At 36.5% G+C, this 15,867-nt stretch overlaps 1 protein-coding gene across 2 annotated transcripts in view; it reads right to left on the reverse strand.

The window, feature by feature from the left end:
* The window catches only part of HIBADH (3-hydroxyisobutyrate dehydrogenase), an 87,009-nt gene that overhangs the window by 11,580 nt on the left and 59,562 nt on the right, over positions 1-15,867 (reverse strand). For both annotated transcript variants that reach the window (XM_083875255.1, XM_083875256.1), the window contains exons 5-6: positions 3,791-3,924; positions 3,187-3,263 (exon numbers count right to left, since the gene is read on the reverse strand). In XM_083875255.1, the coding sequence (XP_083731381.1) occupies positions 3,187-3,263; positions 3,791-3,924 (211 nt within the window). The remainder of the gene's footprint in view (positions 1-3,186; positions 3,264-3,790; positions 3,925-15,867) is intronic.

The raw sequence follows: 15,867 nt of genomic DNA on the forward strand, positions 1-15,867 counted from the left end.
GGAAATATTCAAGCAGAATACAACCCCTCTACCACAGTTAAAAATTACTTTGCCATTGGTGTTTTAAACAAAGTAAGTGCTGTCCAGTGTCATTACTAACCTTCATGAGACTTAACTATACCAAAGACAGCAGAACCACACCTTGGAGTTCTTTTTCAAGGTACTCTTTCTAAACTTTGCAGTGGGGATGTGTTCACGACTAATAATTTCTCAGCCTGTTGCACATGTTCCTCTCTACTCTGTCAACTCTCATTTCTGCTCATGTCTTATGTCCATAGCTCAGGGGTGCCCACAGAAACCAGATCTAGAGACTGAGACTATGTTTAAACTCAGCATGAGAAGAAAAAGTTATTTTACCATCTTTTTACTTCATTTACCTAAAAAACCAAGCGGGCACAAATCCATAGAGTAAAATTGCTTAGGAAGGAGCTGTATTTGCGGCTTTTGGTATAAATTGGAGTGGCACTGAAGTCTCTCCTCATAGAGATAATTTTCTCTGCTATTGGAAGAACAATTTGATTTTGCAGCGAGGTTATCGCCACAGAGTCCTTACTGCTCTCCTGGTCTCTTATATCCCAACTACATTAAGCAACTTTGTCCTGTCTTGTGTCACCACATAAGCCCTTCCTTGAGTCTTTGCAGGCAGTTTCTGATGGGACCACAAACTGTCTGTCAGGCAGCAACTTCCATCTGACCTAAACACAAACCAGGTATCAGCAATATTTATTTTGCTTTATTTTGCTAGTATTAGAAATTGTTTCACTGGAGCTCAGGGCTCAATAGAACAGTTGCTGGCACTGAGATGATCAGCAAAATCAAAAAGAAAAGTATTTTCTGACTGTGGACAGTATCACTTCATGTTTGTACTTCTTATTTGTGCAGTTTACATGTACTCTGTGTGTCAGTTTAACACAGTAAGTCAGTATTTTACAATATGCACGCTACTCATAAAGCTGTACAGCAAAATGTGCTCAGTATTTTTCTTCTGACCAGTTGCACTAACATGCTAGAAAGAAAAGAAAATATAAATGACAATGTGAATCCAAGTTCCACAATTCCTATTCTACATTTTTAGATTTTCAGTATCCTTTACCACCATTATTAAGTCAAAGTCAGACTTTCTTCACCAGATAAGCATCAATCTAATAAATCAAGTTCAGTTTCCTACTCTCTTCAGAGCAGGCAGCCACACTTAACTTTTGAGCTTTAGACTAGAAAAAAATTCCTAAATTTATTAATATAGCAAAACTTCTAATAATTAGAATGACAACTGTAAACTTCTAACTTAGAAATTTCCACACTCCAAGTGGAAACTTCTTATTCTAGTTATAAGCTGAAGTCATCTTCTCAAGATTTAAATCACACTAAATTAAAATCAATGCAAGGATTCTAAATTACTTCATAAGGTTTTAAATAACCACCTTGGTCTTAAATTTCATGCAGTTTTTGACTAAATGAGATTCCATTCTTTCTACACTTTGGTTTAAAATCAGCAGGTTTCTTCTACAATAAATACAGTTCCTTCTTGATGACCTTAATTGTAGGGCAGGGAAGCTATTATATTGTTACTTTCACACTGGGTTTTTGCTCACATATGCTGAACACAGATTCAGCCAGTTTAAACTGGAAAGGAAAAAATTCTGAACACCTTCAAGCTACAGTGACTGCAGACATCAACTTGCTCTTCACAGGGCTTACAAGCTCAGAATACCCCTCTTCCAAACCTCTTGATTTTATTTCAGTCATTTCCACAAATGTAGATAAAACTATTACAAAAAATTAGTTGTATATGCTTTGTTAAGTGGATCATGACTTAAAGCAGAACCCAATGCAAGCTTTCTAGATAACACTGGATTACAAAAGTTGTAAACAATGCTACTGGCTTTATTATGGCTTGATGCAGACATGCTTCAGTATATTACAGACTCTCAATTTTAAAATGTAAATGGTACAGGATATTGATAAACCAATTAGCACTGATGCAAAGCAAATTCCTCTTTTATCTCAATTACAACATGACAACTTAATAGGTCAAGACAGTGTAACATCTGAGACAAGGGCAATTCAATAAAACAACTGCATCTTGATATGGTAATTAAGAGGAAATGTGAATCCATTACATTGTCTTGCGTATGTGCGCATATGTAGGTGTTCTTTTTATTTATTTAAGCATTTGATGCCCTCTTGCTGTTTTTATAGTGTATCAAATCCACCTGAAAACAGTTGAGACCAGTTGATGAGTACCTACAGTATGTGTAGTTTTAGCAGACAAATTTTAAAGATGCAACTGTGCAGATAAATAATTCATGAAAAGCCCCTAAAAGACACACAATTGGCAAGATAATCTCTTCAAACATGGGACTTCTCTGTCTATAAATTTGCAAATTATTTTGATCTGGAATTTATTAAAAGTACAAATACCTTGATATTGAACTGGTACTTACATGCACTCTATTGGAAAATTAAACAGAATTACAGAGACAACAGCAAAATAAATATATCACAATTGGAAAATGAAAGTAATTTTGCTCAAATATGATGTCACTTACAAGTCAGATGTACGACATTCTAGAAAAGAAATGTAGTCTCAGCATCAGCAAGAGTGTAGTGGAGCATACTGCAGCTTTTTGATAAACTAGGAGTTTTGGCACTTAGGACAAAGAGCTCTCATAAAGTCAAAGAAAGGTAGATGTTCTGTTTTATGCTTTCATCTTAACTTGATATACACACTGTAGCAGAAGTTTCACTTTGCAATATATCTTGGAACAATTTAAGAAATAAACAAAGCCAATGAGAGCCATATGGGAGTATAATATTCTGAATGAACTGTACATTAGCTTAGAATACAAACAAAAACTTACCTCTATATTAGCTCTGGATGTTTATAATGAAAGACAAACATTATTGTACGCTGCACTACAGCAGAACAAATAAACTCTTAACTTCAGATGTAGAATGTAACAACCTATGCTGCCAGTACAAGAGAATATTCTCACGCTGAAAAGGCCTCCTTTAGTTAAATAATCCCTTTAGCCTGTTCATAGCTTTGTAAAACCACTTCTGGCAAAAACTTTACCTATTTATTTTAATCATCATCTCAGCAAAAGTCAACCATAATACATAAAAACTGTAAACATGGAAAAAATGTTTTTGTGGTGTTCAATCCACCACAAAAATCAAACCAACCTGATTCCAAGATTCATAGCCTCAGCAGTTCCAATCATACTGATGGCCAAGAGCATGTTGTTGCAGATCTTTGCAGCCTGAAAACACATGAAACCATCAATTAGTTTATGCATTTTCATAGAACTGACATACAGGAATCAACTAGGCCCAGGAAAATATGACCAAGTATGTTCTGGCAGCATTCTTCTAGAGTAAACACAGGTCTGTGATAGCACAAAGTTAATGAAAGTTGCTCTATGGCTCCTTTTTTTTTTCTTAGTATTGCTCAGTTAGTATACATGCCATGTAGGGGCTTCTCTGTCATTCAGAATATCCAGTAAATCTAAATTTAGATGAAACAAAATTAAAATGTTTCTCCCCTAAGAAGTATAATCTCAATAAGCCAATGTGGAGAAATACCAGTCAGATTTTGGTGCTAAGTTACACAACATACTGCATAAAAGTGCCATGACGTTATTTACAAATACAAGGTTAGGGACAAGCAAACAAGTATGAAGATATATTATCATGCATTTAGTTCTAGAGTAAAAGAGCAGGCATCAATAAATAAAAAGCCAGAAAAAGGAAAGACTGAGATAGCTATTAGCCTTTCAGAGAGCATTACCTGTCCGGTTCCAACCTCTCCACAGTAAACCACATTAGAACCCATGCATGTCAGCAACTCTTTGGCAGCATTAAATTCTTGTTCCACTCCACCAACCATGAAAGTAAGGTTTCCAGCTAGAGCAGCTCCAACACCTGAATCAAGGTAACATTGGATTTAATAACACTATCAAAAAGCTTCAAAAAGTTAGGCAGATTCTCTTACCAGTAAGGGACTGATGATGCAAAATTAATACTTCACTTACAATGAACTTCTCAAATTCTATGTAAAAGTAACTCTACACTCACAGTACTCAAAGAATCAGCAATCTAAATTCTCAAATATCTGATGGAGATAAAACCACCTTATCTTCCAGGCACACTAAAATGTCATAAGACTTGCATGAAAGTGGCAGTCACTTTTTATAGTTTATACAAAGAAACAATCAACTTTTCCTGCAACTTTGCACTCTGTAAAATTCACTGAATTATATCTGAAATATCTGAATTACTAAATAAAATTTCTGTTTTGTCAAACTACTCTTCCCATACAACCATTAACAAACAACTGCTCAAAGATAACTCTGCTTTTATCAGCCTTTCCAAACCTAGGCTATAATTTTTATCAACACTTCCTGGTTTTCACATGATTGAACAGCTGAAAGACACAAGCATATAAAACCGAATCTTCTGAATTTCTGCAGTTTATGATGTTCTTAATCTGAAGAAAAATTCTCCTTAATCTGCGACACTTTAAGCTAGTTTCCCACACATAAACTTAATGCATATACAATGATGCAATTACTATGTAAAGACAAGGTAAAAATTATTCACACACATACACACATACAAACACACTATTCCCAGTTTTATTCCTGTAGTCTGTCCTGTCTTTAGCACAGTTCAGTAAACACACATCATAGTTCTTTGAATATACAGTTCCTAAGCACAACACCGGCAATTTTTTCATGTGATATTTATTACCTCCACTTCATAAAATATTCTATTCCTTAAAAGGAGTCTAATTCTAATATGAATTACTTTTTTCCTCATTCCCAGTATTTAACGGGTATAACTGCTAGGAAAATTCGTCCTAAACTGATGAACAAATCAGCTTCCTCACTAATTTTCACTCTGGCAAGAAGCATAGCCACAATAAATTTTCTGTGCTATGCATCAAACATTGGCTGGTTAGGGTGTACAGCTGCAGATAACAACTGACTTTCAAATTAAACATGCTCAATTAGGTATGGTGCTCTGAAGTGCTGTACCACAGCTAAGCAAGTGGTCAGTTTTGGACTTTGTTTACAACATCAAGGACAGCTACACTGAAGCTTTTTACACTGAAGAATTTGTTAAATTTTTTTGCTCTTCAATAAAAATTTCAATTTATGGTCTCTCTGTGTGCAACTGCTCTGTGCAGCTATGTCCACAAATGCCCCTTTCTGCATCTCCCAAGTGTTTATTCTTCCCATCCTGCCTTTCAACATATATCATGTTTTCAAGTCACTGAGGAATTTCAGACAAATTTGACAGATCAAAGTCTCAAAAAGACTAAATACGTACCAGTTATGCAAAACCAGTCAACAGTAAAGACCTGCTCAGCCTATATTAGAACCGAGAATCACAGGATTTCAGGGGTTGGAAGTGACCTCTCAAGATCTTTCAATCCCCCTGCTCAAAGGAGGGCCAGATGAGGCATGTTGCCTAGAACTGTGTCCAGTCAGCTGTTGAGTATCTCCAAGGACGGAGACTCCACAGCCTCTCTAGGCAACTTCTTCCACTGTTTGCCTACCCTCACAGTAAAAGAAGTATTTTCTTGTGCTTCAGATGAAATTTCATGAGTGATTTGTGCCTCCTTTGCTGTCACTGGGCACTACTGAGAAAACTGTAGCTCCCTTACTTAATTCTCTCCCATCAGGTCTCCATACACATTGAAAATGTGCCTGTGCCTCCCCTTCACGCTAAACAATCTCAGCTCTCTCAGTCTCTCCTCATATGAAAGATACTCCAGACCCTTTGCCATCTTCATGGTCCTTAGACGGACTCACTCCAGTAAATCTGTGTCTTTTTTGTGCTGTTAAGTCCAGAACTGGAGCATCCAGAAGACTCAGACCCATAGCTTTAATAAAACAATTGGTCTGTACCTGGAACACTGTTGAGGTACTGAAATATATACTGTGGTGAAGATCTTCCTGCCCAGGTAGAGAGACACCCAGTTTTCAGCCAATCCTTGATCTCAGCTGAAGAACTCCTCTCCAGGCAACTCACAGGAACTGGGCTAGGAGTGAAGCCCAAACTAGCTAGCACAAACAGGTCATTGTTGTCGTTTTGGCTACCAGCTCACTATGTACATGACCGCAAAGATTGCTACATTAATAAACACAATGATTTTCATTCCATTCCTCTAGCTATTTTTATTCAAACCACATAATGGCCTTTACCACTAATCCTGTGATCTGACCTGCAGCAAATTAAGTAGACAATTTAAGTCAAAGCTTACAAACAAAATCCAGTACTATCCATCATAGGTCAATAGCCTTGTATCTAGATTACAGACTGCTAAATAGCTTCAGAGATTCATTTATTAGAGCAAAATTAATGCTGACAATAGTTTTCAGCTGGTTAATCTTCTGACAGCTGCACTCTCTCACTTGTTCAAACACATCTTGAGAAGCAAAAATAAATTAGTTAAGTAGAAAAAAAGAGAGCAATTTGTTGTATAATGCAGAAGGCTTGGAAAATTCTTGTTTTAAAAACAAAAACCTATTTACTTCATGGTAGATTTTATCATCTAGGGTCCTTGCCAACTATCTGCTATTTTATCAGAATCAAATGAGCAACGCAGCAAATTTTTAAGACTGGCAATTTAAAAAAAATTGGCATGGAGTCTGGGAGTACAAGAACTGTAACTTCAGCTAAAAATAGAAATTTAAAAAAATCATTATACAAGAATGCACAGCCTTCTTTCACAATCACAGCTTTCATACCAACAACACAAGCCAGCTAAATGTTATCAGTTTTTAACACTAAAGAGAGCAATCGAGATGCAGATCAGCTAATGCAATTTAAATATGCTATTATTTTTCATATTTTGATTTTTTAAAAGAAGTCTTAACCTAAGATCATGTTTTATGTACTGCTTCTGTGAGGGTTGAAAGTAGTTTAAATCTATCCATTCTTTCTAAAATACAAAACATCTCTTCACATCCTTGGGGAACAGTTTTCAGAGAAACTGTATCTGTGATTAGAGATGTGTTTCCTCCTCTGCTCAAAGCAAGACTGCTGGAGCCCATGGCTGCAGTCTTGATTAATCTAGGATGATAACCCACACCTATGTGCAGAATCCTGCAAGGTCATCACACCAGCAGATCCCACAGAGCAGGTCAACTCCAAGTCTGTTGCCCACAACAGCACCAGAGTTTGTCCCTGAAATATAACCTGAAAGGACCAGGATTACAGAAAAACATAAGAGATCTGGCTAGCTATGGGGACATGCAAGAAAATAACTGGGAAAAATTATGGTGAGAAGTTACAGAGTAGCATTGCAGTATGGAATATCTACTTAGAGATGGGTTTCCCACTTGCATACTAGCAGGTTTTGGATGAAGATCTGCAAAACTATGTTTTTTTATCAAAAGAGGTACATAAAGAACTGCACTTCAAAGCATCCTGTCACACCTGGCTGTGCTACTTGTGGGGCAAGTTCAAAACAGGTGCTCCTCATTCGACTGCCGATGGACTGCTCAGTGAACCTGCTACAGAGCAGTTCTTAAGTTTTTAGACAAAAATAGGAATGGAAACTTAAGAGCCCTCGCATGACAACAGCAACTGGTTGCAGCTACCATGGAACAGCCTGAAGATGACCTCAAGTTTTAGCATCCAGGCCAAGCAACCTTGTTTGACAGACACACCGCCCTTCCATATTCACTTTCCTGTGCTTATTTAAACAATATTTCATGTTGCTGCAAAACGTTTTGACATTTGCCACTGATGTTTCCAGTTCCAAAAGAAGTCCAGAAAGGTCCTTAGCTCTACAGCTACATCATTAAAACTGCTTAGCTTCTATCAGGTTGCTTATTATTAAGAACACAATTTGCTAGAAAAGAGATGTTAATATAAAGATGTTATATGAAAGTATCTGCTTTTGGTTTCAGCTTTCTTACATTTCTGTAAGAACAGAGGGCAGATAAATTAAAAAAAGAGTGATATTGTAAGGCTACGCATTACAGCGTCATCACAGTGGTAATGCTGAAAACAGCAACACTGCTGGAAAGACAATGCACCCAAGCATATCCCTGTGCCAACATATTTAAACCACTGTTGCGCTGCACCTGCAGGTAAAAAAATTCATTGCTGACCAAATTGAGACCGAAATTACACGAACGGAGCTGTTTCAGAGTCTCCGATGGACAAGCAGGAGATGAAGGCCGTAATATCAAGAAGCTTCAGCAAAAATTAATCTATGCCGTTATTTTTCCACTCAACATTTAGTTGCAATTTTAACAACTAATTTTGTGATCTAAACAAGATTAAAAAAGGAAAAAAACCCAAAAAAAACCAAAAACAAAACAAAAACAAAACAAAACAAAACAAAAAAAACCAAAAACAAACAAACAAACAAAACCCAAAAAAACCCCAAAAACAAACCAAAACAAAAAAAAAAACCAAAAAAAACCAAAACAAAGAAGAAGAACATTTGCTAGAGTTTTAATCCTCTATCTTGTTTTATGATGTTGCACCTTCAAGCATGGGAGTTGGGGTTTAGCCTGTTCCACTTTGGGATGTGCAAGGGAACACTAGTCTTTTATTCTGATTTTTTTTAAAAAAATGCAGTTTAAGCGAGTATAGCTGCCTCAAACAAGCAGGTTCTTGTCATGTTTGCTCTCTTTCTGATAGGCTGAGCTTGAGAGGCTGCATCTGTGTACCTTGTGTGAGTGTGTATTTTTAAGGACTACGCAGATTTTTTTAAGTACCTGCCAGCTCACACCAAATACTTTCTCTTTGCAACTCAGGAAAAGTAACCAAGATACACAAGGAAAGATTAACTGAAAAGGTTACTATTGTTTTGCTACATATATAAATCTAAAACCAATTAAAAGGCATGTACAGGCAAAATCTGCTATAAATCCCTACTGGAAACGAAAGCATATTTAAAAGCATACTATAAATTTTAAATAATCATGAAGAGACTAGTTATTTTATAAAGCAGAAATAGGTATCAATATTTTCTACTTGCTTCTTAGATAATGTCTGCCATCATCAATCTATTTCCAAGAAACAAGTAAATGGAACAGACTCAGGAAAAAACCCCACAGCACACCATCACTCCTAGAGCTTGTGTTTCTCCCTATTATAAAAATCAGCATCAAAGCTAGACCTATGAAGCTATTCTGCTGCCATATAACTAAAACACAGTAAATCACTGAATTTGCTCAAAAGAACTTAAATGTTTTAACCAGCCTGCCATCAGCAGAGATAAAGAAGAGGGCCGATGGGACCGGGCTGCAATGTGAGCCGTCTTTAAAATGCAATTGTTCTAATCATTTTCTACAGATGCAGCCTCACAAGGGGCTGCTGTCACAGGGACCATTTACGACTTGTTATGGTGTCTCTATTGTTTACCAGCGACATTCGCTAAAAAGGCGACAGCTGGGACAGAAAGCTGCTCCTCAACGAACAATATAATCCCGTGAAAGTAATCAACAAATTTAAGGGTGTTAATTAACTTTACACTTTATCATGTTCAATTAGTTGTCCTTTCTCGAAAAGATTGCCGTGCACAATCGGTTTAGAGCGTGCCATGTTTGATTTGTAAGTGATCACTGTTTCTGTTTCGAAGTCCATGTCAGATGTTCTCTTGGGTTTTGGTGACACAGATGAATGGCTCTGCACATGTTAGGGGGTGATCTGGTTTAACATAAACCAGCATAACATAACCCCTTGTTAACGTATTGCTGGCCTTTCCAAGCAGGCACAGAAACGCCCGTGCCCGCGGACGCACACAAACGCGCATAAAACCCCTGCGGTAGCACGACAGTCAACGAGCCCAAGTTTCGTTTTTGCTGAAACGCAAAGACACAAATAAATGGGCAATTTTTCATCATTATATCTCAAAGCAAGACTTGTCTTTTAGGGGCACGCTTGGGATCATTTCTTCCCAGCAAGATCCCTAGTTCAGCTGCATTATGCACTAATGCACAAGTGCCTCTGTACATTTTACATAATGCACGCTGCCTTTTCTAATGGCAGCTGAGCAAACGCTGGGTAGATGCACTAAGTTCTTCTGTATATCAAATTCTGTGGTTTGTACTGCATTTATAATGCCAGGAGTTCTAGAAGAAAGTTGAATTAATCTATTATTAAAATTTGCCATTTTCCCTTTAAGGTACCATTCCTACTTGCTAATGGGACAAGGCAAAGCTCATGATGAAGTGACAACGTACTTGGAAGTGCCCCTTAATGAAAGTCATTGCTGCTTCTCTCGTCTGACAAATAGAGCTTTGCATCATTGTACCTCATAAGCTAGTGATTTTTGAGCAAAAAAGGAAATGGAGGTTCAGGTCAGTGATTTCCAGATTTATACAACAAGCACTCAAATATTAATCCAGACAAAAGCATGCTTAAGGAAGTAGAAACATCTCTCTTAAGGCATAATCGAATTATACAATTTGTGAGATTATGGCTGTAACAGAGAAAAAAAACCTAGTAGATTTTTATTCTGCAGCAACAGGCAAATTAAATACACATGATCATCACTATTTAAGCAGTTACATTGTACATAAAAACAAACTGCAAAAAACCCACCCACAAAACAAAACAAAATAAAAATGCAAAGAAAGCCCAATGGAAAAGTTGTTAACTCTGAAAGCTAATAATGGACTAGGTTAAATATTTAAGAGGAAATTATAGCCTACATCAGAAATAGCTGAAACCACAAAACAAAGCAGTATAAAACATTAGTTTTCTGCTAGGAAGAAGATCTGCAGGGAAAAGGGAAGCGGTCGATAGATCCTTAAATTGGACGCAATAGCTGTTCTTCTATCCCAAGTTGGCAGCTGCTACATTTGCAGACCTAGTTCATTATTTACCCATAATGACCATCAAGCTCCAGTCAAAGTCAGATCACAACAACTGTCAGCAGCTCTTTTAATTAGCCTTGTTTGAATTCAGATAAATATCACAATGGCCCAGCTTCTGCTGAAAAAGCAACAAGAAAATTGCAAGGAATAAGCTGCCCAAGTCCAGAGAACCGAAGCTGGATTTTTTTTGAATTAAGAAAGGCATGGTGATGTGCACATTATTATTTTTCCCTCACGTGATATTCATATTGCTACTTACAATTCTTGTTTATAAGCAAATTTGTGCATATCAAATGTCAACTCAAAACACTACTCCACAATCTAAAAGGTAAATTTGAAGAGATGGTTTACAGGTATTAATTAAATTTCTAGCCTCTGTGAAATCATAACGTTTTGAAAAACTGGATCAGAATTAAGGAATGCACATATTAACAGGATTATCCTCTCTCCTAATTTATCTCCTTCTGTTTGTTTATCCTCAGGGAACATAATCTTCTGTTGCACCAAGCCACTCTCATTCTCCCTGTGTCAGCATCAGAATAATAATTCTCTCCTCCTCCTCCTCCACCCCCTCTCCCACAAGCACTGGCAAGAATGAAGACGAGTGGATCAGACTGTGTGCATCAGCATTAATGCTCCATGCAGCTATTTTCCTAGCAGTGGTAGACACTGAAAGAAAGATGCAAGAGAGGTGAGCAATATGCTACCTGTTCTGGGCAGCCCAGCATGAGAAGGTGTAATTAAACAGACTTTGCCTCCCAGAATTATATGAAGGTAGAAGATGCAGGCAGAGACTGAAGAGGCTGAAAAGCCTTTCTTTAGCATTTCACTGGCTGTCACAGTTGGGTCCCAGTTTTGCTAGGTGCTGTCCGAAGACAAAGCCAGTTCCAAACTTTCCAGTCCCACATGCCAATCTGAGAAGTGCTCCTGCATATGCAAGGATCCTTGGAGGCCTCAAGGAAAACATATTTAGGGATTTACATGAATCATAAGAATACGTGCATATAAACAATAGGTACATACATCTGTTACAGTAGAAGAAGATATCCCTTTTGGGAACAGAAAAAATTATGTAAACATAATCAGAAAAGGAAGGTAGATAGTAGTGGAGGAGGAGGAATAAACAACTGATTAAACAAAATAGGCAAAATGGTCATGAGAAGCGTTATATTTTCAAAAGACCTGAGTAGATTTGTATAGGGATTCATACTTGAACTTGGCCATGGATGGTGGAATAAAGATCTTTAATTTGATTTAGATGTATTATAGGATGATGCCAAAACACAGAAAAGAATATGCCTTCTCAATAAATCATGCAAAAACTGACTAGAAGTTGTTGTTGATGCAGTTTAATATGAGCGGGATGCACAGGGAAAATTTTATGAGATGGTATTAAGTAGCAACTGATGCCTCCAAGGGATCAGCCAAAAAAAGTAAGTTGCAAAAGGCAAATGCACACATAAGATACTTCAACATTTTCAAAAGAAATACAAGCTGAAAGGCCTGATGAAATTGTTTTGTCTGCAGCATTTTTTTAAAGCACTACATTTAGTTTTAGTCATTGTAATGTCAAAGAGAAATATCAGAGCACCTGAAAAGTTAGCAAGTAAAAAGGTTAACAGCAGTGCAATAAGAAAGGAAATACAGTATGACTGATTAACTTATTTGCTTATTTTTAATACCCAAAATATTGTATTAAAAAACAGCAGTTCATGACAGTCATCTTTCCCAGTCTCCACCTTTGATCCATATTCCCCTACAAAATCATCAACAACAGAAACACTCTTTAGGTCTTGCTGGAGTACCAGATTTAGCTACTCCTTTACACATCCCTAATATTTAGATATACGGTCTAAATCTCATCGCCAGACCTATACAGAAATATTAAAACTTAATAACAACAGCGGCATGTATCTACAGTTGTGGACAGCAAAACTACATGTGCATAGCTCAGCACAGTTCAAAACAACTACTTAATTTTTTATCTGAACATTAGCAAGAAGGCTGGACAGCCAGTGATGAATAGAAGCAATATATTCTACATATATAAGACCCCAGAATTTCAAAGCAGATTTCAGAAAGTCCAAATGTAAAGCACATGACACTGAGCTGTCTGATTAACTGTTGCTGGGTTCTGAGCAAGCACAGCATCAAATACATGTGAAATACTGAATACAAAAGAAACAAAGAAAATAGTCCTTCTTCAAAGAAAACAAATCTTGCCCAGCACTACTGCTTGAAATTCTGGTCTTGTAGGAGAAGTCCAAAAATTAAATATGAACATGCATGCAATTCCTTCACTATGTGGGCCACTGTTAACCCTCCACACAACTAAAATTCAGTAGATACAATTCTTGTCTTGGCTGATGAGCCTTCAAATCCTAGAAATAAAACTTTATCCCAGTCACATAGTGCAAAATCAAGAATAATTTTTGTCTGGTATTAGAAAGAGGAGCAGCATTTCCAGTATCATCAAGATCTCACTTTCTTGAAAACCTTCTGCTCTATGCAGAAGATCAGTCACCAGAAAATAGACTGTTGTGTGACTATAGAAGAAAAGATCAAAGGGAGAGATATTTATTATGTCCTCTTTGAAAAAGGCAAAATCCCAGAAAAGCTGTTCTTACAGTTACTTGTTCTAACTCAAGTTCATGGACAATACCAAAATGAACATCAAGTCTCAAGAAGCCTAATGTTTGTGTGGAATAACCAAAAGCCACAAAGATATTCAACAATCCACCTTGTAATCACAGCTTTTCATCTCATCTGTTCTGACTGAACAACATACATGCAAATGCATGACCAACAAAACCAGATGTTTTGTGGCCAGTCTTGCTGAACCCTCTAAATCATAAGAAGTAGTCAGCTCTAAGTCACTACTTCTAGCAGATTTTGCTACTTGGATTTGAATGTCGCTGGAAAGTATAAAATACTTGCACATTCTACCTTAACTCCACTGCAAAATGCAACTATGTTCACATAGTGCTGTGGAATGGATACATAAAAGCAGAAGAAACCCCTTCATTATAACAGCAAAATGAGAACCTTGAAGAAAAAATAAACCAGGGCTATTTATTTGTTTACCTATTTCTCCAGCATTAGTACAACTCCAACAAGGTATCAATCCCCTTTTACAAAAACAAAATACTTGAAATGCTTCAGTACTTTATGATTTTATTATATTACCTTCCTATAGGCTCCTAAACTCAAAAAAAAAAGGCTTTTTTTTTTTCTGAATAATGAAGGCATTAAGCACATTGCTAAAAAAGAAAATAAAGTCAGACTGAAATATGCATTTAAACTGCATTACTCAACAGGTTTGGGTCCAAGTGTTCTTCATAATAAAAGTTTGCTGCTTAAAAAGCCAGCTGCAGAAGCAGGCAAATTTCTATTGATGCATTCGTTAGTCTCTTTATGTCATATAAGAAAATAAAGACAATAAACACGGAAAAATGAAACAAAAAGCATTTAAATGGGGTGGATAAACATAGCATATATGCTCCTAAGCACTTCTGGTTTATCTTAAAGAGCTGAAGATGCAGCAATGCCACATGACAATCCCAATAAATAGGGGCATAGTTACACTCACAGCATGTTTAAAAAGTACTTAATATTTAACAGCAGAATCTAACAAAATTTTCTAATAAAATTTTGTATTTTTTTAGAAGAAATGTATAGCCAGAAACAAGTGTCAGACAGGTAATTTAAAAATGAATAGGTCTCCAGTATTTTCTCCTGGAGAGTTGTTCAGCTGAAAGTTTTAATTTTACCTGTTTGGGGTACAGCCTATGAGAGGACAACTGACAAAGGTTTACGAAATGAAATTGAAAAGAAAAGCATAAATAACAGGAGTGAAGATTGCATTGAACATTTTTGAATGAACTTGTGAACTTTGTCCCTTCAAGTGACATCAGTGGTATGAATTTTAAGAATTTTTCTGACAATCTGAACCATCATCAGAGTGCACAGCTTCAGATACGTCTATGCGTTCTTTAAGCACTTTGGCATTGAATCTTGCCTCTGGATACAGCCAACAGCCCACAGAGTCTTATCTTTCAGCTTCTCCTATAAAATACATACTTATTTTAAAGCGTGCCTAACTAGTACCTACAAAGTAACAAATCACTTTCTGCTGCCTAATTTCAGCATTGTCAAAGTTAATTCTCAAAGCTTTAAGGCACAGAAAGGCAAAGCAGTACAATAATGCAAGATTATGTCAACTGCTAGAAAAACAGCCTAAATTGGAAAGATTCCATTTAAAGAACCCCTTTGTTTCAAGGCCTTTCCCAGGTTCTATTTCCTGTTCAGGGACCTTCTACACATAATTCTATTATTACCTCTCTGCAAAACAGGTAGTACATCTCTTTCAGAGAACTAGATTCAGCATTTCTCTCCAGCCTAAAATGCCATATACTTTTCAGTGTTCTCAAATGTATTTGATGCCACTGATAAAATGAGTTCAAACCCTTTAAATTTAATTAAAATTCATATTTCTTTATGTATTAATTCTAAATTTAATATGGAAATATTTTTAAGAAGAGATACTGTTTTTATTATTACTTTTATTGTTTCAGGATGAGCCAATTTGTAATATGGTTTAAATTTACAAATGTTTACATGCTTCAAATGCTGTACTATCAAGAAACAAAACACATTTTCATATTTAACTGTACAGAATGACAACTTAAGGAGACCTGCTATAATATTTGTGTATCTCTTTTTTCTGTACTATCTGTAAGTATTCCAATGCTGCAACTTAGGCAATTTTGCACAAAACCAATTTAACCTTTTTTCTGTAATGTAAAGGTATTGAAAGTCAGTACTTGGCCTGGCCTTCCATTTAAAAAACAAGAAAAGAGAAAGACTGCATTTTGCCAACGAACAGAATCAAGAGGGTAACAAAGTTAATTATTTCTCATAATCAGTAATTATGATTAGATAAGAGACTCTTTGGTAATGAACTGCTCTAATGATGGAGGACCTCCATTCTAAGAAATATAATAGTACATTAACATAA

The sequence above is a fragment of the Zosterops lateralis genome (genome assembly GCF_965231275.1).
Source record: "Zosterops lateralis genome assembly, chromosome: 1".
NCBI classification, from domain to species: Eukaryota; Metazoa; Chordata; class Aves; order Passeriformes; family Zosteropidae; genus Zosterops; species Zosterops lateralis.